This window comes from Zonotrichia albicollis, chromosome 5, assembly GCF_047830755.1.
Source record: "Zonotrichia albicollis isolate bZonAlb1 chromosome 5, bZonAlb1.hap1, whole genome shotgun sequence".
Classification (NCBI taxonomy): domain Eukaryota; kingdom Metazoa; phylum Chordata; class Aves; order Passeriformes; family Passerellidae; genus Zonotrichia; species Zonotrichia albicollis.
Window position 1 is genome coordinate 30,112,338 of NC_133823.1, and position 27,767 is coordinate 30,140,104.

At 34.2% G+C, this 27,767-nt stretch overlaps 1 protein-coding gene across 5 annotated transcripts in view; it reads right to left on the reverse strand.

The window, feature by feature from the left end:
- Positions 1-27,767, reverse strand: part of FSTL5 (follistatin like 5) — a 270,409-nt gene that overhangs the window by 125,009 nt on the left and 117,633 nt on the right. For all 5 annotated transcript variants that reach the window (XM_074541193.1, XM_074541192.1, XM_005486310.4 and 2 more), the window contains exon 5: positions 1,999-2,195. In XM_074541193.1, the coding sequence (XP_074397294.1) occupies positions 1,999-2,195 (197 nt within the window). The remainder of the gene's footprint in view (positions 1-1,998; positions 2,196-27,767) is intronic.

Below are 27,767 nucleotides of genomic sequence, written 5' to 3' on the forward strand. Positions count from 1 at the left end.
CCTTAATATGATTACATTTAAAATGCAGACAGGAGCTATTATTTATGACAACTCTGCAGATTTCAAAATTTTGACTGTGAGCACAACTGAGAAAAATTCCCCTAATCCTGAGAACATTTTCAGGAGTAGGGTAATGTCTCCCTGTGGATGGTTGACACTAACTGGAAAATGAAAGTTTCATGGGCCAAGATAAAGTGAGGGAGCAATCACTCACCAGTTACTGTCATGGGCAAAACAGACTCAGCCTGGGGACAAATTAACTGAATTCAACACCAATCAGACATGTGTAAGATAAATGAGCAATATAACTAAATATAAAAACTCCTTTCCTCCAAGGGGCTAAACTTCACTGAAAATATTCTCTACATTCTCCCTCGCCAGCAGAGCGTGGGGACAGGGAATGGGGGCTGCAGCCAGTTCATCACACGTTATCTTTTCCACTCCTTCCTCCTCAGAGGGAGATCTCCTCTCAATGTTCTCCTGCAGGAGACATGAACTGCTCCAACATGAGTGCTTCCCATGGGATGCAGTTCCTCCAGACCTGCTCCACGACTGGTCCCTTCCAAACGGCACAGTCCTTCAGGAACTGACTGTTCCAGCATGGGTCTCTCATGAGGTTCATTGACTCCCTTGTATCCACCTTTCCAAGCCATACAATAACAATGCGAACAACACTAACAATGAATTTATTTGCATTCATCTGTTGGTTGAATAATTTGATGCTTCTGCAATGAGCTTTAGCAAAAACAAAACCCACATATTTGGGGTTTGGAGATGACTTGTTTCCATGCTTGTGAAAAAGAACTACTTTAGATCTCCCATTATAAATTCCTCTTTATAGAAAAAAAAGTATGTTGGGAAAAGTATGCACAGAAAGTTTGAAAACACAATAATGGAAGATTTTTAAATTATTATTATATTTTAAAACTATATTTAATGTACACACTAAAAGGAAAACTTTACATGTAGCAACTGAAGAGAGAAGAATTAAATATAGTTTGCAAATCTATAAATGTGATTCCTATCTACATTATCTACTCATATAGTGTATTCATAGATATATTATTATTTATAAGATACATACAGGCATCAAAGTCCCTTAAAAGTTGAAGTTCTGAAAGACTCTAAGAGCTGCAGGAAAAATCAATATTGGAAAAGTACAGAAAAATATTTTTAAATCAATCTTTTGAAATAGTGTACTAGTAGTTGACACGATACCTATATTTGCAATCACCCTCTGGTCCTTGGAATTGCAACTAAAATTTTCAAAGTTAGCTGTATGGAAATGATAACTCCAGCATATTTCATAACACTGCCATGCAACACTGCCATATCCATGAACAGGATAATGTTCAACACTCACATCTAAAAAATGCTATTTTTAAAAATTTTAATCAGCTGCCTAGTATTAGACTCATGAATACAGTTTAGCCATGATTGGGTTTCTAGTAATCAAGGTACATTTGCTCAGTCAACACTCTTTAAGAGAATCAATCCTTTCAAGTAGATTAAGGCTAGTGCTGTTATGCCTACCACAAAAGCAATTACTGGTTTAGATCTGTTATTAGTTAAAATTTTCTGTTTAGAGACCACCATGAACTCTCTTTGCAAGACTTCTTCTGCACTTCTCTAGCCGCACCTAAGATAAAGCAGTAACACTTCTTTAGTATTACAGAAGTGATTTATCTCATTATTTTAATTGTTTTCAACTTCTACAGTACATCTATACACTTGATGATAGTGTGCTACAATAATAAAACAACTCATGGTCACAGCAGCCTACAGTGCTCTAACACACTGCAGTATAATTCAAAGCATTATATTCAAATTTCTAAATAATCACGACAGAATTTCTGAATAATTTAGCCATTCAAAATTTCTCAAATTAAGTTTTTCATCTCAGAGAATCACATTTTCTAAATTATATTCCCTCTGTACATATCCTGAAAAAGACATCTGAATTGTCACTGTGCTAATAGAAACAAAAATAAACCTTACCTGAGATAACTCGTTAGTATCCACAAGTCCATTGTTATTTGCATCAAAATAACTGAACATTTGATCTGTAAGAAGTTTCTTTAATGCCATTTTCTCACCAACAGATCTATCTTTTGATTGTGCAATGTATCTCTGGTTTTGTAGATCCAGTAACATATTTTTCACTTCAGTGTATTCAGTAGGTTTGCATTTATCCCCTAAAAAGAAAATACACAAAACAAGATTATTTGGAACTTGATTTCCTATTAAAAGTTTAAAGGTAAAAAAACCAAACCTGAAACATGAAAAAGCATATAGCACTACAAACAGGGTTCTTTTAAGAGATGAGAAACTAATTCTGTAGTAGTTTGAACCATAACATTTATTTGTCTGGACTTCAAATTAAAACAAAAACAAAGTATTGCAGTTTTAGATATTTTCTTAGACAAAGTGTTTTTTTTTTTTTAATAGAAACTAAGGAAACTTTAATCAGTTTCAAAGCCTGCACTTTTTTTAATTTATCATTCTTTAAATGTGTACCTGAAGATTTATTAAAGTTTTACCTCTAGTAAAGCTTTTCATATAAATGTATGCAAAAACCCCTGCAAATATGACAGAAAAATATATGCTATATATTTCATAATAATAAGTGACTTCAGAAAGAAGAAATTACTCTTGAGTGCTCATACGCTATCTTTACCTTTTCATTTATTGAACATAGCAAGCTTATTTGAACACGAAAAGGTGGGATTGCAAAAGGAAGGGAAAGGATATCTTTGACAAGATCTGATTTACTCCTTTCATTATCAAGTCCTCTATAAAGTGGAAAATGTTACAGAAATGTCCTACATACAATGATTACAGTCAGTACTTATTTTGAAGCAAACCATAAAATAATGTATGCCTGGTGTTTTCTTATGTCAGTTGCTGCATATTTTAAACTGGATAGAGAAACAGTTTCAAAGAGTTTTTTGGTGGTTTTTATTAAGATAATCTTAGGATTTTGAAAGGGCTTTTTATAAGATGAGACATGCAAATGTGCACCAGCCTAACACCATCTATTTGTTGTAGATGTATATTCGCAGTTAGCCAATATTTAACTTTAAGCAGTGACTCAAGACTAGAGCAATAGACTGATTAGCAAAGAAAGAAATTTTGTAATCTTCTTTTTAGTCACTATTCTGAAGTTACATGGATTTATGAGAAACTACTATTTACCTCATGGAAACTGCGGAGGCAGTTTTTTTGTAAGTGGATCTTTTAAGAATTATTTAATTTATATGTATGGGACTGGAATTAATTATTTTGGTTTATTTAATGGCATGTGCATTGTTATGGTGATATTGTGAACATGTCCACAGACATTACAAAAGGCAGAGAGGGAAAAAGTTCCTAAATGCTTCTCACTATCTTAGAAAGACTCAGATCTAGAAGAGAAGGGTTTATGATAGATATTAAATCATGGAAGAAAAAATGGCTTTTGGAATCAAAACCACTCTAGCCTTTTTTGTTTTGGTTTTTCTAAAAGCCACCAACTGCTATATAACTATCTAAGTAACAGAAATAGACAGACCCAAGTTGTATTTAGCTGACAGCCTAAGCTATGCATAGTATTTGCATATTTGTCCTCATCTGCCAGGGGCATGAAGATTGAGGCCATACAATTTGTAAGAGTTGAGTTCTGCATGACTGCTTTTCAGGGGTCTAATGCAGAAATACTCGGTAGGGAAACATGTTTATTCCTCTGGCATTCTGAAGCTGCAGTGAGCAAACCTTGCCATCTGAAGGGATGCAGGCTCCAGGTGGTGGGGAGGGAAAAGAGCACTTAACTTGAACATACTCTAATTCATTTGGGTGAACTCCAAGAGACTGGGCCAGAAAACAAGTACCATCTTTGTCTCCCCTAGAAAACTTTTCTGGTTGTGGTGCCTTTGAAAAGACAGTCTGGCTGCAGGTGATGACAAACACCATTTTGCCCACACTCATGGCAGGGATGCAGGGATGGCAGGGAAGACAAGACAAATCCTATTTGTTAGTTAGTGTACGGCTATCAGAGCTAGCTGCCACATTCAGATTTTAGCCCCTAAAAAGATCAGCCTCATTCTGCAAGTTTAAAACTGAGAATAGCTATTCTTTACAGATACAGAACATAGTAAAAGAGTTAGTTTTCTTAAATAACACCTGTTAAGTCATGGATTTGTCACAGGAGCATTGACAACTTGCTTCATGTCTGAGTTTAAAAGAGAAACTCACATTGATCAGTTTTCTTCCTTCAAGCACAGAACCATGTCTGTCCCTTTAATGATTGGCCAAGAATTGAAAAGAGGTTTTCATCTCAACAAAGGCAATAATAATGCCAATGTTCATTTGAATACTGAAGATTATTTAATCATAAATTCTGGACAACTTATGCGCAAATTGCACAAATATTTCCATGAGTAATTTTACAAGTCATGCAAATTTAGAGGAAAAACAATTAAATGTATGCATCACATGATCATGAAAAACATTGCAGTAATTAGTTGCATTTTTTACTTTTAACTCCAAATAGAGTTTATGGAAAGAAGTTGTAAAAGAAGTTTGATCACAGTCCAGGAAAGACATTTTAGTGTACTTTAAACATTACCTTTACATCTAAAACTTAAGGAAAAATGAACTAATGCATTCTGTCACAACACCTGTTCAGAGAGTGAATTCAGAAAATATCTTTTCCATGACACTTCTATTTCTCTTTGCACAGCACAAACTTCTGTAGCTAGAAAAATAGTCCTAAAAGAGCACTTAAATATTGCATGTTTATAAACTATTTATACATTTTACCAGAGGAGAAAATTATTTGTATTATTTTTAAATAAAAAACATAAATGCTCTCTAATAAAAAATAATCTGAGAGACTGCTAATGCCACAAGTTTGGGTACTTCCTGCAGAAAAAATTTCATTCACAAATTCAGTGAAGTAATCTGTTAGAAATACTATATTATGTATGTTTTGATCTAACACCCACTTTCTAAATATTACTATAAATTTTATCAGTTCACTTGAAACCAGTGAAAGATGAGCTGCCAGTTTATGATCTTAGCTAACTAAAGTTGAGGTAAACCAGGTCTCCACAGCTATACTACATTAAAAACTTTTCAATTTTATACATAATTGAAAGTAGTCTTTACACCAACATCTAATATTTAAGGACAAGCACGATGGATGGATATTACTGACAGATAAAGGAATCACCAGGAAACAATGAGAGACTCCTAGTGAACACAGGCCACAATTTCATTAACAAATTGCTTCTCATTGTCTTGATTGCCTTTTACTGCAATATTTGAGGAAGTGTGAGGCTGATGTTTAAATTACAGGAATGAGGCTCTGTTTACAAGAGACCTCCCCCAGGCTGGAGTAGCAGCAGAGAGAAAAATTCAGTTGCTTTATTTATGTTCTAATTTAGTAAGCATTAGTTGCGAAATAGTTGTCTCAATGACACATGAATGGTAAATGGGGATTAGTATGTCAATCTTTGTAGTGAGGAAAATTAATTTATGCTTAACAAAATTGAGAAAGACAAACTACTGGGAATACACTACATTATATTACTTCCAAAAAGGCCTACTAAATTCTATATAATTAGCTACATACATGAAAGGGTAACTGACATGTACATAATTTACTGACTTAATTCCAATTTTTTAGTACCTTTTTCTTTCATTTTTGAACAAGAATTCCTACAAAAATAAATAGTTATTTTCTGAAAAAAAAATCCCAGAAAGTAATAATAGAAAAGGGAAACACAATATTTGCTTTCCTGTTCATTTCATTCATGGAAAGGACCAGTTCTACTACACAAGAGTTTTTCTCCAAAAAACCAACCCCAAAACAAACAAAAAACCCTCAGTAAAAAAACCCTCAGTAAAAAAAAAACCCTCTACCATGATTTATTTCACAAGTTTTAAGCCATTCTCTATGTAATCATAGAAGATGTGCAGAAACCTAAAAGTGACAGGACAAACACAATGGAATCTAAGTGCAGGTCTCCAGTTCCATATTTTGCTCTTTCTGAAATAGTGATATTCTTAGGGTTTAATTCATTCAAACTCAAAAATAGTAGAAAAATTGAAATATTTGCTGTTTCCATCCATTCAGGGCAACAGTTTTATAGCTGTATCCTTGTTACCTAGGAAACAGCTTAAAGTTAGATTTTGAGTGCTACTGTCCTTCTAGACAGTATTGAATGCTGGTATCTGCCTAAAACAGAAAAAAAAGTTCTGTTGGACAATTAGTTATGCTTAATTTGTAAGAGAAAAATTATCACAAAATTAACTAATTCTTTTTGAAAATGTGGGAAAAGAACATACACATTCTTATCACCTACAGAAAAATAATAAAGAATCAGCTAAGTTAATAATTTAGGGAACACTCCTTACATCCAAAGTCAGATATCAGATTGTTGTATTTTGTAGTTTTTGGAAAAACATGAATATACACAAAGAAGAAAAGAATGCACACATTTAAAAAACACAATAAAGCAAACCATTTGATTTCTCAGTCCTTTCACCACATTCATGGTTAACACTAGCTTTTCTTTGCCTGAGCCACTCCATTTAGCAGGAACAACCCCTGTGTCAGAAAGCTAATATTCACAGCATATTTATCCCTACAAAAGACATCAGCTGCTAAGATACTACTCGATTCTGAGCTATCTGTAATTTGCACAGAGTTTTATCTCTATCTATTGATAGATTTTCTATCTATATCTATTTAGCACAAACAGTTTCCACATTATTGTTTTAAAACTAAAATAACTTTGGATTTTTCAGACATGGCAACCAGTTTTCAGTGAAGCATATCTCATATGAGCAGTTTTAAATAATCCAAAACAGATATATGCATAAATCAGATTGTAGGTAATGGAATAGACCTGATAAGCAACAACTTCTAACCTTCTACATTCTGCACATATTCAGAATAATCTAATTAACCAAAACAATTCACTGCAAAATCACAAATTATATTGCTTGGAGCAAACATGAGAAATTAATCCAAGATAATATATATACATATATATATATATATACATACACATACATACAGAAAATTATACAGATATGCACACACACATTCATATGCACATTCACATGGACATATCTGATATCAATAAATTTCAAACATAACATAAGGGGAAACTTGAAGGTCTTCATTCATTCAGCTATTTCTCAACTTCTGTCTATAGTTGAAGCATGGAAGTTGTACTCTTACTTGTAGGCCTAACAAATAAATAGACACTGTAGACACCGAAATTGCTTAGGTTTATCTGAAAGAAACTTCAAGTCAGATATCATTTCACAATATCTTATTTTTCAATATAAAATTCATATCTTCCAAATCTAGAGGTCAAAAGTTTTGACCCTTATTCTTTGGTCTCATTGAAGCTCTGGACTTAGAAGAGAAACAATCTCACCCATGCAACAGAACTAAATTTTGACCTATGGCCCAGAGTTTGAAGCAGGTGGAGAGGAAAACTTTACACTCAAAGCAAATAAAGAGGGATTAACATCAAAGCTTTTCCTTGTTGAAGCTACGTTTTAAATAAAGTGTGAGAATTTGAGAATTTTCTACTATTTAAAAAAACCCAGGAGATTTCAGGCCTACAAATTTTGGCCCAACAGCTGCTCAGATTTACGCATTCAGACGTAGTAAAAAAAAGAAAGAAGAAAAAAAAAAAGACATTTTGAATATTTTGAATCTGTGTTTGGCTTCTGGGTTTTTGGGTTTTTTTGGGAGGACTGGGGGGCTGGGTAATTTACACACAGCAGATGTGCTGCTTTCAGTCTTATTGTGCAGCATCCATCCAAACTTTCTAATGAACATATACAATTATCTAAATCTAAATTCAGCATTACTGCCAAAGTCAAGATACTTAGGTGTTAGGGACTTCAATTACTCAATTCTGTTGTGCAAATAGATTTAAATAGCTACAAATTTTTTTAATGTTCAACAGTGCTCTCTATTGTTACAGAATATACATATAAAAATAGCTCCCACATAAACAAAGCATGCAATTATAGAGAAACAGGCACACAAATACAAAAGTTTAAAGTTATATCTGTTATTGTCCTTGAAAAATACTTCTAATTAATTACTATAGCTGGTATATAAAACAGAAATTAATTTAGATTTTCAAAGCCTTAGCTGTACTTTGTAAATAAGGAATAATGTTGCCCTTTCCTCAGATACCCCCAGTTAAAATGTCCTGAACCACTGCAACTCTTCAAAACTAAAATTTACAAGACAAAAGTAATAATATCCCTTAATACCACATATTGGCACAAGTCTGGTGTCCACACTTATCTGGGGATACATATAATCAGCTTTTCACTGCCTAAACAATCAATAGTTCAGATATACTACTCAGATCTTCCTTAGAGAAATGCCATTTAGCTTAAGAGACAGCAGAAGCTGTAATAAATTTGCATTAAGACTGACCAAAAAAGTAACTGAAAATCAGTTACAAAAAGTACTGAAATCAGCTTTTGGGGTAGTGATCTGTGTTATTCTTCCGGTTGTTAATGCAGAGTAGTTCTTATATCACAGATCTCTGGATGGAAGGAAATAGGTCATATAAACTTTCACCTTCAAGCTGGCATTTGAAAGCTCTAGCAGGTTGGCAGTAATGAGCAAAACATCATCATTTTCCACAGCTGAGGAAACAGTGAATGTTGGGATTGTATGGACTGCATGTTAGCACCATAAACACTGTTAGCAGTGCTAGTCTAAAACTGGAAAATACAGGACTCTTCCACAGGATTGACCCTGTGGTGAAACAACTCAAATCCACACTGATTTCATACAGTGATAGCACTTCTCAGCACTTCTCATGTCTTTCATTCTTACTTTGAGCTATTATACCACGGTAAAGAAGAGATGAAAATGAGTGCATTTTACAACTGAAGGGTTTTGTTTTTTTTCTTGTATCCAGCTCAAGCTTTTAGATCAGGTTTTCTATTTTGTTTCATACACTTTTTAAAAAATTAACCTTCTGTTTCATCAGTAAACATTAATGCATAACATTAACAAGATAATCTCGGCTTCCTTGTCCTCCTTAAAAGAAATTTGAGAAAGAAAAAGAGAAAATAACTATGTCCCAAAGGAAGGCATTATTAAAAATGAAGGTTGAGACAGAAGTTTAATGCAGCATTTTATTTTCCCCTCTAGTAGAGTTAATGCAACCATTGCTGCTGTTAGCTTCCTCCCACAGGGCTTAAACAATTTTTGACTTGAAGTATCTTAAGCGATGCTATGAAAGTTGTAAAATGCTATAGGCCTACATTAAAAAAAAAAAAAAAGCATTCCACATCCAGCAAGAAAACACTTGTGGAATGTAAGCCTCACCAGAAAAATCTATGCAGAATTCTACTTCTGCTTCTTGGGAAGCATGTATCAGAGGGCTCTCTCTTATTAAACACAAACAGAGAAACAGAAAGCTACTGAAACAGATGAAATAATAATAATCTTCCTTTTCTCAAAAGCTTCCCAGAAACGTGGAGTATTAATATGTTATGAAGGTAAGGAATGAAGAGCGGCCTAAGCCAAACTAAAAAGGTACTAAAATTTTGGGGGATGAAAGAAAAAGAAGACAGTTCTGTTGCTCCATTTCTATTTCTTGTCCACCGTCACCTATGCCGACTTTTTCCTTTATTTCACCTTTAGCACGGTTGGGTTTTGCTGCAAATAGCAGAAGTTGTTACATTCAGTCTTTTGTTATAAGAAAAGGAGGCTCAGTTTTATTTGTGTGTGTATATATATGGAACCAAAAATTAACAATAACTTGGCATCACACACACTTGTGTCTGAATTTCTACTCAGACTCCTACTTGAAGTTAGAGTGGTGTAAATCAATGCAGAGAAAGACAAAAGCCAGGCCTACATAACCAGACTTGTATTTAGAGATGCAGTATGAACCTTGCAAAGTTCTCAGATTATGCACAAAGTTTGACCAGTCATCCTTAAAAAGTGTTTTGTTCATTCTTTTCTTTCACAGTCACAGAATAGGCTACCTAGAGAAAATAGATCAATATTTGAATTGAATACTCCTGAATTCCTAAAAATACGTGTTTTGATACAGGATTATTTTTATATAAATTTTATATAAAATCTCTGAAATAGGTGGTCTGGTTTATGTATGGAAACATGTCAGCTATCATAAAATAACATCCAACACTTTAAAATATGGACTTTCAACCTGTCAACTAGCATGTGCCACAGAGCAACTGGGTACATCTATCCCCTCACAATAGATGATGTAAACTGACAGTTTTCATTCTATATGTCTCCTGTTTAAAGATAAATGAAGACAGTTAGTGTAAGATTTCAAAATATGCAACCTGCAAAAGGGATACAATTCTTGCCTATTTGTAGAAGTGTTATTTCCACATCTGCTGTTTCTGTTTTCCTCCTTTCAAACTTGGACTTTGATGTAAATAGACTTCCAGTCTCTAAAAACAAATTCTGAATGAAAAAGAAGATTATAGGCTGTCTTTTGGGGTATTTCTCTTTAGGGGGATTCTCATCTCACACCATGCTAAAACGCTCTTCATCAACACAAATTTTGTAAAGTTTCTGCACAGTATTGAAGGCATACAGGTTCAGCTGGTTTATGGAGAAGGAGCCATGAGAGCAAATGCCAACAGCAGAGAATCTTTCAGGGACTGAATTAAAGTAACATCTGCATACTATAAAGACCCTTAACTGTGAAAGAAAACCAGTGAAAAGGGCCAAGTTTTCCTCCAAGCTATTAAAGAAATCATTACATTCAGATTCTTCCTAAACATAATGGAAAACTAATTTTCAAACTTCACACACAAATTGAACTTTTGTTTCAATTTTCAGATTGCTAAACAACAGGTGCAAATGTCAAACAGGTTAACATATAAGAATAGATACATTAAACATTAAATGCCAATGAAAAGTAACCCCCTGACACATAATATTGCTATTACAGTTCCAGAGAAAATACATTAGGAAATTATGTCAGAAACAGAGTGTGTATATAAATATGTATACTTATGTGTTCTAATGATAATAAAGCAACAGCCTGGTTCAAATGCAAATAAGATAAAAGATGAGTTGTTTAAACCATTGAATGTTGTAAAGGTGTAAATTACCCTGTTAAGAATGGGAAAATCGTATCTGCATAATACTGTTTAAGATACCATTGCAGAAGAAGTTTAGCTGCTGTTATATTTTTGTTGTTTCAGAAAAACAGGAACACAGCGGGAACACTATAATAAAGTACTAGCTGTTGTATAGAAATAATTGGAGCTATAAACAAGTATCCTCAGCTCTTATTTTTGTACTAAATAGAAATTAAATCCACAAACTCATTTAAAAAGCTCTAGAAACAAACTTGATCTATAAATTTCATCTTAGTTGGTTGCTTGAAGTAGCAGGCATAGATTTGATTTAGATAAAACTCACTCAATTTTATTTTCTTATATTGAACAACACCATGGTAAAGAAATAATTATTTTGAAAAAAGATATTCCCTTTCCATACATGACAGAAAATGCACAAATACAATTGTACTACTACTATCAGATTACTTAGTGGATTTTTTCAAACTATATTCTACTTTTATAGAATATATACTTTTATACTTTTATAAACTATATTCCACTTGTTCTAGTTGAAAAACAATGTACAAGAAATTCATGGAAAATGCATACTGTGTAAAACATATTTTATATGCAATGAAAAGTGGTGACAATATCTCTAGTGATTCAGCCTGACTGAATTCCACATACTAGCACCAGACTTTTCTCATTGTAACTAATAAGACACACAACACAAATGTTCAAAAATCCTTGTCTAGAAATAGAAAAGCGTGTATTAATTACTATTAGTCTTGAAGTCCTTTAGTTCCTATATCCATAGGAATATAAAACTGATTTAAAGACTGAAGTCTTTAAAAAAGGCATTACACTGGAAAGAAGATTGTACTGTGATATGTACCACACATGTTAATGGATGAAAACCTTATTTTAAGGATTTGTAAATTTATGCAGGTTCAACCTAAATTCACCTCTAGACCTTAACTGAAAAGGAAAGAAGAGGGGGGGAAAAAAGGTGAAAAAGAGCTTCATATTATCCTAATTCTGAGATTATTTTCAAGTTTGGTAGTTTTCAGAGCTTCCTACCAGTGAAAGTAACCCAAATTTAGTCTGCCATCTGACTTGGAAACTGAATTCTATCTTTTACAACCAATGGGTACCACTACATTCATGTAATAGAGGCAAAGAATGTTATTGCTGCTGCTATTATTATTACTACTAGTGCTAATACTACTACTATTATTATTCCTGTTCTGAGAAAAGAGTGGAATTAACTAGTAAGATTAACTATGTTTACAAGACATTCCAGTAGCACTGAAAAAGCAAAAAGAAGACAGCCAGATTAAGGCTTTCCAAAAAGACTTACTCTGCAAATAACCTTGAAAATGAAACTCAATCTTTATTTCTCTTCTTTTTCTACATTCCCTATATAATAAAGAGGAAGTGGTGAGAATGGACATAAAATTGTCTCTTAGAAATTAAAAAATACCCTTAAACTGGATAAATACTGAGATGCTAAAAGTCATTCGTACATTTGCTGTCCTGCTTTTCTAGAATTGTAAATATAGCTGTCTTTGGATCTGGGTTAATAGCGGGCTCTTTCTGGATTCTGTTTTGCTTTAAGGGAAAACATGAATCCAAATATTCTCACCTCCATATTTCTCAGAAATAATTAATACATTATATGTATTGGCAGGAAATAAAATGAACAGCATTTAGATACAGATTATCATCTTTTAAATGAATAACCTTATCTTGCCTTCCAACTTCTCCATTCTGTTGTAAGAAGAGGTAGTCAAGATCCTCCCACACATATAGAAATATATTTTTGAAGTCTCAAACAGACAGTAAATATTAACCAAATTAAATTACCAGTAACCAGAATTGTCTGAGATGCAAAGAACCTGTGCATTTACCTTTTGCAAATGCTTAGGATTGAGAAATATTTTCAGCCTTGTAATAAATTGGAAAATGTACCAGCATGTAAATTGCAACATGGCGCCTTGTGCATATACTACTCATAACATAACCCTAGAATAAATAGGAAAAGGCTGGAAAGCAAGGGCACATGACATGCAGTTCTTTAACAGCTCCCTTTTTGTTAAATTACTGATTCTTTAAAACTCTAAGGAACTGCCACTATTTTTCAATTCAAAACTTAAGTGACTTCCAGAAATGCCCTGACCAATTAAAATTACTTTGAGTCCCACCTGGGAATAACAACCTTTGTTAAAAGCTGTTAATGATAGCTAATTCAGCAGGGGATACACAGCTGTGTGAGTAAACAGAAACTGCAAGAAACCACAATAACTATCTCCCAGAAAGGGATTATCTAGTTATATTTGTAGGTCAGCTGAAGTATGTTGCAAAACTTCAAAGCAGCTTCATCCTTCCTGACTTGTAATAGGTTTAAAAACATTGGTTATTCTTCAAAAATCCACCAAGACAAACGGTCAGGAATTTGGGGACTGCATTTGAAATGAAATACCCAATACATAGACAGCTTCATAGTATCACAAGCATCACAAGAACTTATATTTTCACAAGTCATTCTGAGAAAAGTAACTAATTTGAGAAGACACACTAATGAAGGTGGAATTTGTTATTAAATATGAACCTATCCCCTACACCAAATTCGCTGCTTAATTTTTTATGTAAATGCACAGAGGTTTCTTGTGGAAGGGCCTTTCAAGTCTAAGAATAATCTAAATAAATTTTTTCAACCCCCTTGAAGAACGTTTTCTATTTGGATATACTATGTATCCCAAGAGACAGGAGGTGTATACCCAAACTTCAAATTATTCTAAGTAACAAAAATTATCTCATTAAGAAGAGAGCATTTTTCCTTAATTCTCATGTTCAGTAAATTAGTGTGTGTCAGTAAAGTGAATTACACTGTATTCTCAGCTGCACGCCTAAAAATAAAGCAGATCTGACCTCAAAGAAGGTGGGGGCAGCCTTCCTAAGCCTGACTGAGTGCCCAGGCTTCAGAGGTATCCCTGAGGCATCTTCGCAGGCTCAGCCTCAGATCCTGAGCAGGAGCCAGAGGGCAACAAGAATTTGAAGCATTCTTCACGGAAAAGATTTCAGTGTGAAAGGCCTAAAAACATACTGCAAAAAAGTGAGACAGCCTCACCAAGTCACGTTCCTTAGCAGGCAGTGGGGCACAGTCATGGCACGACACTGACATCTCTGGCTCTACAGGCTTTCAAATGTACCCATTTGCTGGCTCACATCAACACCCATGGCTTTCACAGGGGAAGCCTCTTAATTACAAAGCACAAGCTCAGGTGCAGTTCAGGTGCTGAGAGCAGACATTCCGGCTATAAACTGAGAAACCAGCCTATACCTTAATTGGGTATAATATTCTAGGTTACCATTAGACAGCTCTAAGGCACTAAGAAAAAGGAAGATTAAAAAAGCCTTAGCAGAATAAATTCCTAAGTCCACACATTCCAGGTTTGTTATGAACAGCAGACCAAGCAATTCCTGACCTGTGAAGGTCACAAGCAGGTTACCAAATTTATCATTCCATTTTCCCCCACGGGAAAAAGAGACCAGACATGTAAAAAGAAAATCATCATGATAAGGAAAAATATTTTTATAAGTAGGTCTGATTAAAAAAAAATTACAATCGCTAAACTTTTTTTTTTTTAAATTAATATTTTACATCAGGACAGAAATACTAAATTAAGGATGTGAGCAGACACACCAACTTCTTTAGTCGTGCATGAGCACGGAACACCCTCAATAGATACTACTGAAGCTAAAGCACATACCAGTAACAAACATTTCTGAAATATACCATTTCAACATATACATTAAAAATAAGTATATAATGCAATTCATGCTGAACAAAACACAACCACTGCTACAACTGTCACTTTGCCAACCAATCTCCTTGCAAAGGGTCAGATTCAGATATAGGATTCTGAACTCAAATCTGAGCATAAAGTAATTTTATGTTGCATATCTCAGCAAAAGACTTGAGGAACACTCAGAAACTCTTCTCAGCATAAAATTTTCCCAGTTTAGGATTCACAAGTGGATATATATTTAGCCAGTTATTTGAGTGTTCTTTTATCTCATCATCAAGGCATGCTGCCATGTTATGACCTTCTGGAACACAATCTATAGTAAATATTTTCCTTCAAAGCTATTCCTCATCACACAATACTGATGGGGACTTTTTTTTTTTGTCAAAGGTAGTCCTCTAAGAAGAATTTCACCAGACATATGTCATATAACTATTTATTGGTGTGCATTAGATATTGTCAGATATGAAGAAAAATATTTTGTCAGAACAGAGGTATTTGGTCAGCAACAAAAATGGGCTGCCAGAGAGTAGCTCTGTAAACAGATGTGGTTTCTGTTATTGTCCTTTTGCCATCTGACATGAAAATCAGATCCAATTTATTTAGATTAGTATTTGTTCAATGCTAAAAATGTCATGCTCAGCAAATATAAATGCTATCAGTACAGAAGAACTTATATTCTAAAGGCAAATTCACAGAATATGATCACTTACCTCTTTCCATTACCCATTTCTATTTCTCTACCACTCAATTTTCCTTGATGGTTTCTGACTTAAGTGAGTTCATTTACTCACTACAGTAGGATTAACTATGTTAAAAGCAAATGAGTCCTTGCACTCTTGTACTGGCACTGAATTCTTGACTATCAGAATATTTCATTCCTCATTTACTCAATGAATTAATATGCAAGGTTTATCTAAGAACTGCACACTGAACATTCCTACACATTACTGCAGTTGCTCTAGATAATCTTCCCCCACCCCAAAGCAAACAATGATAAAATACTCAATGTGCTTTCCCTGTGGATATAATGTTTCTATCAAACAGATGGGTGGATTTCTTCAATCTTTCTAACAAGAATTAATGGAAATTAAAAAAGGATTTATTGACTAGTGGCAGATGGCTGAAGGATTTTGCTTAGGTACAACTCATGTAAATTACAAAAAAAGCAAATTCAGCCTCTTCCTGTGGACAAGAGGTTACTCCTGCATTAAATTAGGAACATTGTGTTTACTGTTAAAAGAAAGTAAACACTTTCCTTTTTACAGGTGAACATTGCTTATTCCAAAAGTCATGTGCTTGGGAACACTAGACCAAGGGAACAACAAATTTGCTTCATAGGGTCACAGAATAGGAAAGGTTGGAAGGGACCACAGTGGTCACACCTGGCCCAACCTCCCTGATCAAGCTGGGTCATCACGGAGCACATGGCACAGGATTGTGTCCAGACAGTTCCTGATTATCTCCAGTGAGGGAGACTCCACACCCTCTCTGGGCAACCTACTCCAGGGTGTACACACCCACAAAGTAAAGAAGTTGTTCCTCATGTGCAGGTGGAGCTTCCTGCGCATCAGTTTCTGCCCATTGCCTCTTGTTCTATTGCTCTGCACCACTGAGCAGAGCCTGGAAACATCCTCTAAGACCCTCCCTTCAGGTACTGACAGACATTGATGAGGTCCCCTCTCTGTTGTCTCATCTTGAGGCTGAACAGGCCCAGCTCCCTCAGCCTGTCCTCATAAGAGATACTCCAATCTCTCAGTCATCCTGGTTTCCCTCCACCAGACGTGCTCCAGGAGCTCCACTTCTCTTCTGTCCTGAGGAGCCCAGAGCTGCACACAGCACTCCAGATGTGCCCTCACCAGAGCTGAGCAGAGGGGCAGCTGGAATGTTCTTCCCAATGCACCCCAGGACACCGTTGGCCTCTTGGCCACAAGGGCCCTGCTGGCTCATGGACAGCTGGGTGTCCACCAGGACCCCCAGGCCCTTCTCCGCAGGGCATCTTTTCCATGCCCATGTAAAATCTAACAGCTCTGGGTCTAAAAACATTAGGGCTGAAATTTTAGAACACAGGTTGATTTTTTTGTATTCATAGTAATTTGTTACTATGCAGAAAAATTATTTCTTCTTAGATAAAAAATTATATTTGGAAAGAAAATATGATCTCTGCAAAAATAAAGAATATTTATAAACCCAAAATAAATCTAAATAGATTCTATAAAATATTTAATAATAACTACAATTTTTACTCATTCACAAAGGTCTTGATAACCTAATATAATATTAAGTTACAAGCTTGGAAGCCTCAGAAATTATACATAAAAAAGACAATTATTTATTTATAATTCCCCATTAAATGTTTATGTTTCTTGAGTTAAAAAAGGAACTCTTCTATTTTATGTTCTATTTTATGTTGTAATTACAGAAACTAATCAGATGGTTAATCTATGTTTCTGGTAAAAAAATAAATCAATTAAAAATATCTTCTGTCAAGACAGAATATGCTTAACCTATATGTACATTTTAATATAATTTGTATTTTAATATGCTTCTTATGATCCATTTAATTTTTAAAAGCACACTGGAAACAGGTTAGGATGATGGTTTGGGCCACTGGTTTAGTGCTTGTTTTTTTTTTTTTCCTCCAGAACAATAACCTAGATATTTGTGTAAACTATCTGAAATCTGCTCTCTTACTGAAAAGCCCTTTATGTGAACAGTTAAAATTATAATTACTGGACTATTTCAACTCCATCTAGATAGTAATAGTTGCAATTCCAAAATATTAATGGATTTTCATGCTATAGGCTTTAGGTGAAGCTAGTCTTTATCTGCCTTGAGAGAAATTGCAAAACCAACCCAAAGTGATGTCTAAGAATAGTTACAATACAATTTCTGGTAAATTTCCAAGACTAGCCACACTGCCCCCATATTTTATTTGTTCCTAAAAGTATTTATGTAGATATTATTAACACACATATATTATCAAACCTACTCAGAAATTTAAAACACAGTTCTGGCATTGCATGATTTGCAGGTAGATGAGCACATTCTGAAGAATAGCATGCAATTAGGAAAGTAGTCAACCCTGACTACAAGAACAAAATGCACTTCGAAACAGTTTTCTTTAGTAATGCAACAAAGGTACTTGAAGAGCTTGAATGGCTACACACACAGGTAAATTGTGGGACATAACCCACCACACACATTTATCAAAAACAAGTTTCTTCCAGTTCAGTCACTGCTAATATTGCTGCTCTGTTTAAAACACTAGCAATTTAGCTATAAATATTTAGTCTACAAATCCAACAGGACTGCAATAATTTAATGAAAAGGCAATTGATTGAGAAAAAAAATATAACCCTACTTTTGACTTATCACACTAAAATATTATAATACAAACATTAATATACACACACACACACACAGAAATTACTGCTTTGGCAGAAAAAGACTTCTACAGACTTGGCCAACCAAACAAAGAACCAGTTTATGGAACTACTTAATGGTTCCATGGGTAAAACACAATTAGTGAAGTCAATAAGTTGTCACATATGCTTACTGCTGGTAGACTACAAAGCTGTCTTCCATGTCCTGTTCTCAGCCCACAGTGAGAGCTATATTCTTAGAAAATGTATGTAAAACTGGTTTGTGAAAAAGGCAGCTAGAAAACAAAAAATAAAATCTTACTAACATGATACAAAGATACATATTCCTTATCCCAAGTCCAACTGAATTTCCACATATTTCAAGTCTAAATAATTTAACTCAAAATTTTAGACTATTCTGCTGCCTTTCAAGTGCAGTTAAAAACAAGTCTATATCTTTTACTTTGTATTTACTATGGGCTTGAAAGATTTAAAAATTAAAAAGTGGGAAGTGAAGCCGTTGAAGTATTTAATGCTTAATTGGACTTAATGAACTTTAATTGAGTTTTTAAAGAAGTGTGTGTGGGATGGTAGCCTGAATTTTGCTCCATACTAAATATATATTTTCAGGGAACATTCCTACTGACTGCAACTAACTTATCTTTTGAAAGGTGTGTTGGCATTCTAATGATTTTTCATGGTAATGATCAAAATAGATCACTTTTCTCACTTGAATATTTGCATTTTAAAAAGTCAAGTCCTCCTATGATTTACTATTATAAAATATGACAATTATTTGTACTGTGATTAGTCCAAACAAGATGAAACATAAAATGTAGCTTCCATCCATAAGATAGAGTTCTGAAATTACCAGATGCAAGATGCAATATCCTTTTATTTTGTCTTTTTTCAAGACAGACCAAAAGATATAAGTACAAGCCAATTCTAAATAATTTATACGCAAACTGATTTATTTTTTCCTAAATCAATAAATGCACAATTCATATTTTTTTCAAAAGAGTTTATTAACTACTTTGAACAGATTAGTTTATGTGCAAGTCATTGACCGTGAAATTTGAAGAGAGAAGCATAGCACAATGATGCAAAGGACAAATATATAAGCATTAAAATACTTCAATGTTTAATATAAACCAGTGATGTGAGTTTTTTGAAATCATGCTTTCAAATTATTTCATGCAAGCAAAACAAGGCATCAATTAGCTGAAGTTCCTCATAACTCCCAATTAAAGTTAATTGAATTAATAAATTGAAAAAATTCAATAAAAAAAACAGTTTTCATGGAATCTCTGATAGTAAGAACTACAGGGTGTAGCTTTTTCAAGAAAAAAAATGACAATATTTATGGGAAAAAGTAATTTATCTTGCACTGAGTCCTCAGTAGAAATACTCAAGAAATATTTCTACATGCACAGCAATGTCCTTTGAACTTTCTTTAGCACTTCCAAACCTCCTGAAAATATATTTTCATTTTTTCCCGATTTCTCCTCATCTCTCTTCTATTTTGTACTCTTCCTTTTATTCTAAGTAACATATTCCTCCTCCTCTCAATATTTACATTAGAATAAAATGATTTCCACAGTATGTCTTAAAGAACACTTTGCATTGAATATGCAATCTCGTCATAAATCAATTCTTTGGCTTGAAATTCAGGATGAGAGTAGGTGGATTAGTTCAAAAACTCACATGGATGGAAAAGTAAATGCAGATTCTTGTACTTCAGATGCTTGAAGGAGTTACATGCACATGCTCTTATGAAGAAGGGACAATGCTGCCTTGGTCTGTTTTGTGTGCCTCTTTCACATTGGCAATTCAAGTCTTTTGTCCTTGTACCGACATCAACTTTGCTAAAAGATCCCTCACTCTGCCTGCTTGCTGTGGGTTTTTTACAATTTCTACTTCTCTTTCAAATAGCAAAGTGTAGGTCTAGCTGGGTGTCTGGAGCTCAGTCTTCAGTGATGCTCCACATGAAGTAGGCAAGTGGCTTTGTACTCCAGAAATGCTGCACATACTGTATACATAGACTGCTTAAAGTTTGCATCCATGCTAATTAAGAAAAGTATACTCAAGGAAGGTTGTCATCCTCATGAAGATTAAGAATATTCAGTACACCTACTATCTGAATATTATCATCAAAATCCTTGACCGGATTATATAATAATTAAAATGATAGTTGCAGTTCTTCTCCTGGTATCTCAGACAATAATAGACTTAAGTGCTCTAATGATTTTTCCCCCCATATTTGTTACTGGATACCCATTAACTTCTGAACTGTATAGATCACACTCAAAACCTCCTAAAACTCTTCCTTCCCAGTCTAATTTCTAAGGAGGTGAGCTCTTTCCTTTTTAAGCTTTTCCCAGCACTGGTATTATTTTATTTCAAGTATCACAGCAATCTCTGCAGCTCAGGAAAATGGGCTCTGAATAATTTACCATTTAAATTTTTTTTAATTTAATTTTGTAGTCCAAAAGATTTGAGTTACCAACGTCAATTCATATAAAATTCTCATGACTAGAAAAAATTGATAGGCTAATCTGTCTAGATTGCTACCTACAGAAAAATAAGAGCTGCAAAAGATCTCTGTTAGTTCATTCAGATCAACGTGCCCAGTCTACAATTATGTCTTAAGACAAACTGTCTCTCTGTCAATCCCTGCTAGCTCATTCTTCCTCTTGTCCCATCTACTCTGCAATGGTCCTTCAGAGGCTACATGGAAGTAGTTTCACACCTGCTTCACAGCAGAATTTCTCAAGTATAATTCCAGAGTTAAAATGCTGGAACTAGGCAGAACAAGTGGAGAAGACTTAGTTACTGGAACTCTGTGTATGGAGTGATATATACTGGACAGAGACATCAAACTGTAGCTTGACTTTTGACAATCACATGCCACAAAGAAGTTATTGCTTTAATAATTTTCTATTGATTTTTTAAAGCTAAACCAAATAATTACAGAAAAAGGAGAGAGACTGATTCAACAACAAAATCATGACCCAATTAACAGGATTTCCTCCCCTTTCTCCAAAAAAACCTTATAAGAATATAAAACCCACTGTAATGGGCAACTCATAATATTCTGCTGTTAGGGAAGACTGACTGTTAGGATAAAAATAGATTTTTGGAAGAACATGATGTAATAATTCACCAAGCATTTAGAATTTGCCAAACAAGGTATCTTCAGAGACTGCTAAGTCATAATAGAGCATTCAAAAGGCTGCCAGAAGAATTGCTGTAATGCAACTGAGCAGATTTCAGTGTCAGAAAACACAAACAGTGAGCTACTCAGGGAAATGTCACAAGCCAGAATGACAGAAAAAAGAAAAAAAAAAACCACTTTGATTAAGAGGACAGGATAAGACTCAAGTAGAACACAAACAAGCCACCAACCACTCATTAGGTTGCTACTCTACTGCCTGTAAACTAAATTTAAGAGGGAAAATCAGCACATTTCCTGAAAGCACCAGCAGTACTGGGAAGTGAACTGCATAGGAGTAGTTGAGCAAGCTCCTCAAACAACACAAGGATAAGATGATTGCTACAGAAGAAAAATAAAAGGTTCATATGAGTGTCTGTGGCATAGAAGTAAGAAATTCTTAACTCGCGGTCTTTTTGCTAACTTAATTTTATGACTGTTCACATATTACTGATCACATATTAGTGATTTTATGACTGATCACATATTAGTGATCACATATTAGTGATTTTATGATTGATCACATATTATGACTGATCGCATATTACCAACAAAATGTCAGGACAATCCTGGCTCCCAGAGATTATTTCCAGGTATTTGTACACCAGTTAATTACTTGGTAACCTGCTGAAATGGATAAGAAATCAATCTCATATTTACTTAGTAAATATTAAAACTTAGTATTGTAAAACTACAAAATAGACAATTGGGTGTAACACAGATTGTTACCCCTTGACCTTGCATTGGAAATAAAAAAAAAAACAAAAAAAAAAAAACACAAAAACAAAAAAAACCCCAAAAAACAACAACAAAAGCAAAAACAAACAAGCAAAACAACCCCCAATAGGTTTGTTTGCACTGCTAGAGACTAATATTACTGTCACTATAGACCTGTAGAGAAATTAAAAGCAATAGATATGAAAACAGGGAAAAAAAAAAAACCCTAGGTCTGATTCTGAGTTTAAGGACTGCCATTTCTTTCTGAAAATTGTATGAATTGTTTGAGAGAGATGCATGTTGCAAACAAATAGGAAGCAGCTTTCCAGAGAGATTAAAACTTTTTTCTCTGAAACAAAATAAAATATTTTTTGGTTTGTTTTATTTCATTAAGTCCAGATGCACTGCGCCATTGTGAATGCTCAGCAAAATTTAGGAATGAATTGTACCCTGCCAATAGCAGTACTGGTAACTCAGCAAGATCTTTGCATATCACTTTGGCATATGAAAAGACCAACTCAATTTGTCCAATATTCTCAATATTCAAATCAATTTTTATGAATTACTTCATATTCTGTATTGTGCTATTTTAAATGCCTATGATTAGTGTATTTAAAGGCTTTAGCATAAAACAGAACTGAAATTCTCTGCAGGATCAGCAATGGGAAAAAGGACACACAATTCTTAACTTTCTTCTACTTATCATATGGAAAATTTAAAGCCTTTAAAATGAAGTAAAAAAAGTTGGAAAAATATCTCTTAGGAAGAAAAAACCCTATATGCTTATTACATGCAAATTATTCAGGTGTCTGTGTGGCTTGTTAATAATATTATGAGGCCTCTCTGTCCAACAGGGCCAAAAATATTTGTGTCCTCTTCTGCAATTTTGTCTCACAACAGCAGTGAACTGTGCAGCTTCGTGCTGGCAGGCAGTGCTCAGGAGCGCTGAAGTGCCTGGTGGTTCCATTGCTCCCGAGGAGTGCCCCTCTTATGGGAGGGCATAGCCATGGACTAAAAGAGAGAGTCTCTCTCAGTTTGGACTACTCCAATGAATGGCTTGGATGGTTAAAATGCAGCCCTTGAACTCCACTTTGTGTTCAAGCTGTGAGCTCATATTGCAAGCACAGTCCAGCAGAGCAGGAGAAATAGGCAACAGTGCTGACTACTATTGCCATTAATCAGGCTGCTCAGTTCTAAACACGCTGAAACATTTCTCAGAGTTGAGACTTTCATTTCCATGTACAATTATCAATAATTGAGCTTGAACCATTGATCATCTACTTTCAGCCTTATGTTACAAAGTATCTCATCTTCCAGGTATTTTTTGTTTCTTTCCTTTTTAAGGTTAAGAAAGCACGACTACATGGTTTAATAGTGTCACTGAGGACTCCAGAAGCTCCCTGAATTCCTGGCAACTCAAGGATGGGAAATGTTCCATGAATAGAGACCTTAGAGATATAGGTAGTTCTACTAAATGCTTTTTAGGTTTTTTTTTAAAATCTCTCCCAGAGCTTTGACCTTTGTTTCATTGTTCAGCTTTAATTCCCTGCTTTTCCTCCAAAAGCCAAGTCCTTTTAACTGCTGAGACTGAAATTGTAAAGGACTTACGGATTCAACCACATTCAGTAAATAGATAACTTCACATGAGTAAAGAAGTGGCATTATCGAGGATTTGAACTTTCAAGTCAAATATTTATTAGGCAACTTAGCACAAGTATTTGTTGGAATGGAGCAAGCAGCATTAACAAAACTACAAATAATAGAAGAAACAAGGCCTAAAAAGTCAGAGGAGTACTTTTTGCCTGTTATTCCAAATGTAAATTAAGTTCATCTGTTCATACAGCAAGGCAACACAATCCCAAAGAGTAAAATATTAGAAATTCAAATAAGAAATATCTTATGTAGAACACAACGTAAACTTAACTTTGTTTTTTTTCCCCATTTTGAGAAGTTACAAATTTAAAAACACATTTAAAAAAACAGACAATATAGTTACAAGCTCCCAGCAAAAGACATCTCCAACACATTGTAGCAGCAAACTACTGTAGTGGCAGGGGGACCTAACAGCAGGACTGTTTCAACAACAAACACCTTGTAATTATATAGTCAACATCTGTGCTTCCTCAATGGCAAAGTAAATGAACATAATGGTTAATGCCCTGTATTCACATTTTGCCACCTGCATATGAATGGCAATATAATGAGCAATCAAACCAGATAGCAACAAAAAAACCAAAACACCAGAATCCCTGATCTGCCTCTCCATTTCTCTTTAACATCCATATCAAATGTGTTTATACGCAGCAAAACAACATATCAAAGTTGTACAGATAACCCAAACAATCAGCACTATTACCTATAAAAAGATCAGGACATAATCAGCAACCTGACCTCATGATTTGGCAAGATAAAATAAAAATATGGGAATAGGTCCTACTTGCTTTTCTATATTCAGTCATTATATAAAGGCAATTATGTCATAATGCTAGAAATCTCAGGTAAGCAATTAATAAAAGCATACACTACTGGAACTTTTTAAGAATAGAGGTAGTGAAAAATCCTTCAATTATTATCATGTAAGCCTCAAAACCCTCTAGGGCCACACCTGTTGACTTCTATACCTATCAGTACTTTAAAGCCTGCTAATATTATTTTCTAAAAAATGAGAGTATTAAAAATTATTTCTAGTTATCACGAATAGCTAGGGCTTCTATTTGAAGGACTTGATACCCTTTTTGCTGAAGGCAGAGAAATGTCTTCCCAGGGAAATGACAGTCCATAAAATTTAAGACCAGGATTTCAGTTAAGGACAAATCAAGCATATGCACAATCACACTTCCAAGATAGAATTCTATGGGCATTGAGGTTGCATAAATCTTCTTCTTAAAAGAATGCTTTCATTTTATTCCATGACATATCAACACGTGGTAAACAGTTGTCTGCATTTTATGTGAACCAGTATGATTCAAATCCATGTTGCATCAGTGTTCCTAGAAAATGGTGGGGTTGTAATGACCACTGTTACTGCTGAATTCCTAGAGCAAACCATGGACCCACACTGTTCCTTAATGGCACAAACAAGCCTATTATTATTACTTGAAGTTGTCAAAGTGCAATGGAAAAGCACTGTTCTGTATACAAATATATGAACATTCCCTAGTGCTTAATCTCTAATTAGTAAAATTTAACCTTTAAAAATATTCCGAATGTAATTATGTCTTTTTTTTTAATTTATGAATTAAATAAGTTGGTTTGAGGTTTTTTAAATTAGTTTTAGTCTTTATTCAATTTTAAAAATTTCCAAGTATTACAGATAATCTCTAAATCATAAAATTACAGCAGTCTACTGATGGAGCAGCCATTTTACTTTCCTGACCTTAAGAAATATGATATGAAAGCACTTTTTTATATCAGGCAGAAGGATTCAAGAGTGATCTTCCCAGAGAGATTCAAATGTGGTTGCTCCTTTTAATTGGTGTCAGGAGTTCCAAAAGTCTAAAACAACCAGAATCAAAAGGAGTGTATGTTCTGTAGTAGTTCCACAAATGCTGACACCACGCCCAAGTGAAATGGCTATATATCAACTGTCTGTTTCCCTCTACAATGTATTTTGAATAAGTTTTGCTGGAACAAGATTACTATCAAAGACACAGTAGCTATTCACCAGAGAAATTTTAAGGTCCCCCATATTTTGCAAAGCCGAATATTTGCAGCAGTGAGAAAAGAATCATTTTATGCACATTAAAAAACACTTAAGAGGCATTCCAGTCCTAAATGTGGGCATGACTTGCTGGTCAAGTAATAATTCCATAGACATGCATGCATTATTATCTTCTCATTGCCTACAGTAGATTAGTTTTCAACAAAATTGAGACTGGCAAAATAGTGGAAATGGTACAGCTAGAGGTAATTAGCTCAGCTGGAAACGCATAGTGAGGAGACTTTGATGTGAAGTGACATGCAAGGTGAATATTTGCTTCCAAACAGAGTACAGTCCAAACAAGAAAACATCAGAAATAACTGGCCAACGTTTTATAACTGAGTTCAAACTCAGTTGCATGTAATTTGTGCATATAGCATAAGTGTTTATTTTTGTCCACCTGGTTACACACGAATGTCATTCCATGTTAATAAAAATGTGTTCTTTTATAAATTAATTTTAAATTCATCTGCTCAGAATTGCTTCCTTTTAAATTAGGAGACTGAGATCAGAATGAAAGTAAATCTTTAGGGAAGTTTCAAAGCCATTTTTTACCCATGTTTTGACTGAATTTATAATGAAGGTGTGCCTATAACTGAGAAAATGAAGAATTCCTGTGTTTTGAATTTTGTAGAAAATGGATGAAAGTTGGAAAACGTCTTTTTTTTCAGTCCACATTAATATGTTACATGACTCTAGTGTACAATTTACTGGCAAATCTTTTCTGTAAAGCAAAGTATGTGATTGTTCAAAAAAATTCAAAACAAACCTTTTTTCATTTAATTTTAACAGGTATCATTCTTTGCTTCAGATGGTTTCGGCACAAGGTGCTTGCTCATAATTATTCAAGATTCTCTCCTTTATAATAGCCCAGAGCCATTTTGAAAAAGTGACAGGTTTTCCTTTTCAATTTCTCTTTTTCCCTTTTTCCCCTCAACATTTCCAAAGAGTAGCTAAAATCTAAACATTTCACTGAAACCCTAAGCAAAATGAAAGCCTGTATAACATGTATATTATAAGAACTTACATAAAATAACTTCATTCATATGTGGAATTTTAAGCCTATAGCTTTTTGTGTGCATTTAATTATCAAGTTTTTATTAAATATCTATCTATATTTATTTATATATGTGTATGTGTATAGGGTGGTATTTTTTATATTTAAAAAATCACTAAAAATCTTATGATTTATCTTAACAATCTATAACTATGCAAAGGCATAAGACATTTGAAAGCAAAATTATTAAGCAGTTTTGTTGAATTTTCAGGAGGAAATACTACTGATTAGGATCTGTCTTTAGTGCTCAGAGTAATATGGGGGAAACATTCAAGTATGAAGATGGATTTGAAGTAAAAAATGGTATGGGCTTACAGATAGCAGCTACATATTCAATGTATTATTTTCTTTATTTGCAAAGAATTTAAGCTTAAACTTCTAAAAGATATTCTCATTATATTTGAACAAATTTTAAAATCAAATAGAATGGGAAAGTGCCAGTGTCTCTGAGACAAAAAAACCACTTTATCTTTGATCTTCATATTCTCTCTCTTTTTAAGACAGCATGTACAGGCACGTAACATTTCCTGTCAGCCTTTGAACAACAGCTGTTGATATAAAATTATACATGCTTAAATTTTATTTTATGCATATATATGTTTTAGAGTGCTTTCTATTCAATTCTTTCAGAAGTACCATCAGGATTAGCATTGATAAAAAGCATAATATAAACGAATCTCCTTACATCTCAGAAACAAATGTGGCCTCAGAACTCACAACTAAACTTTAAATTTCTTCTCTTTAATCTCACATAGCAGTTCACTAAACATAGCTGGATTATAAAAGCCTTTCTGCAGTCAATATCCCCGTGCATGAGCAGGTG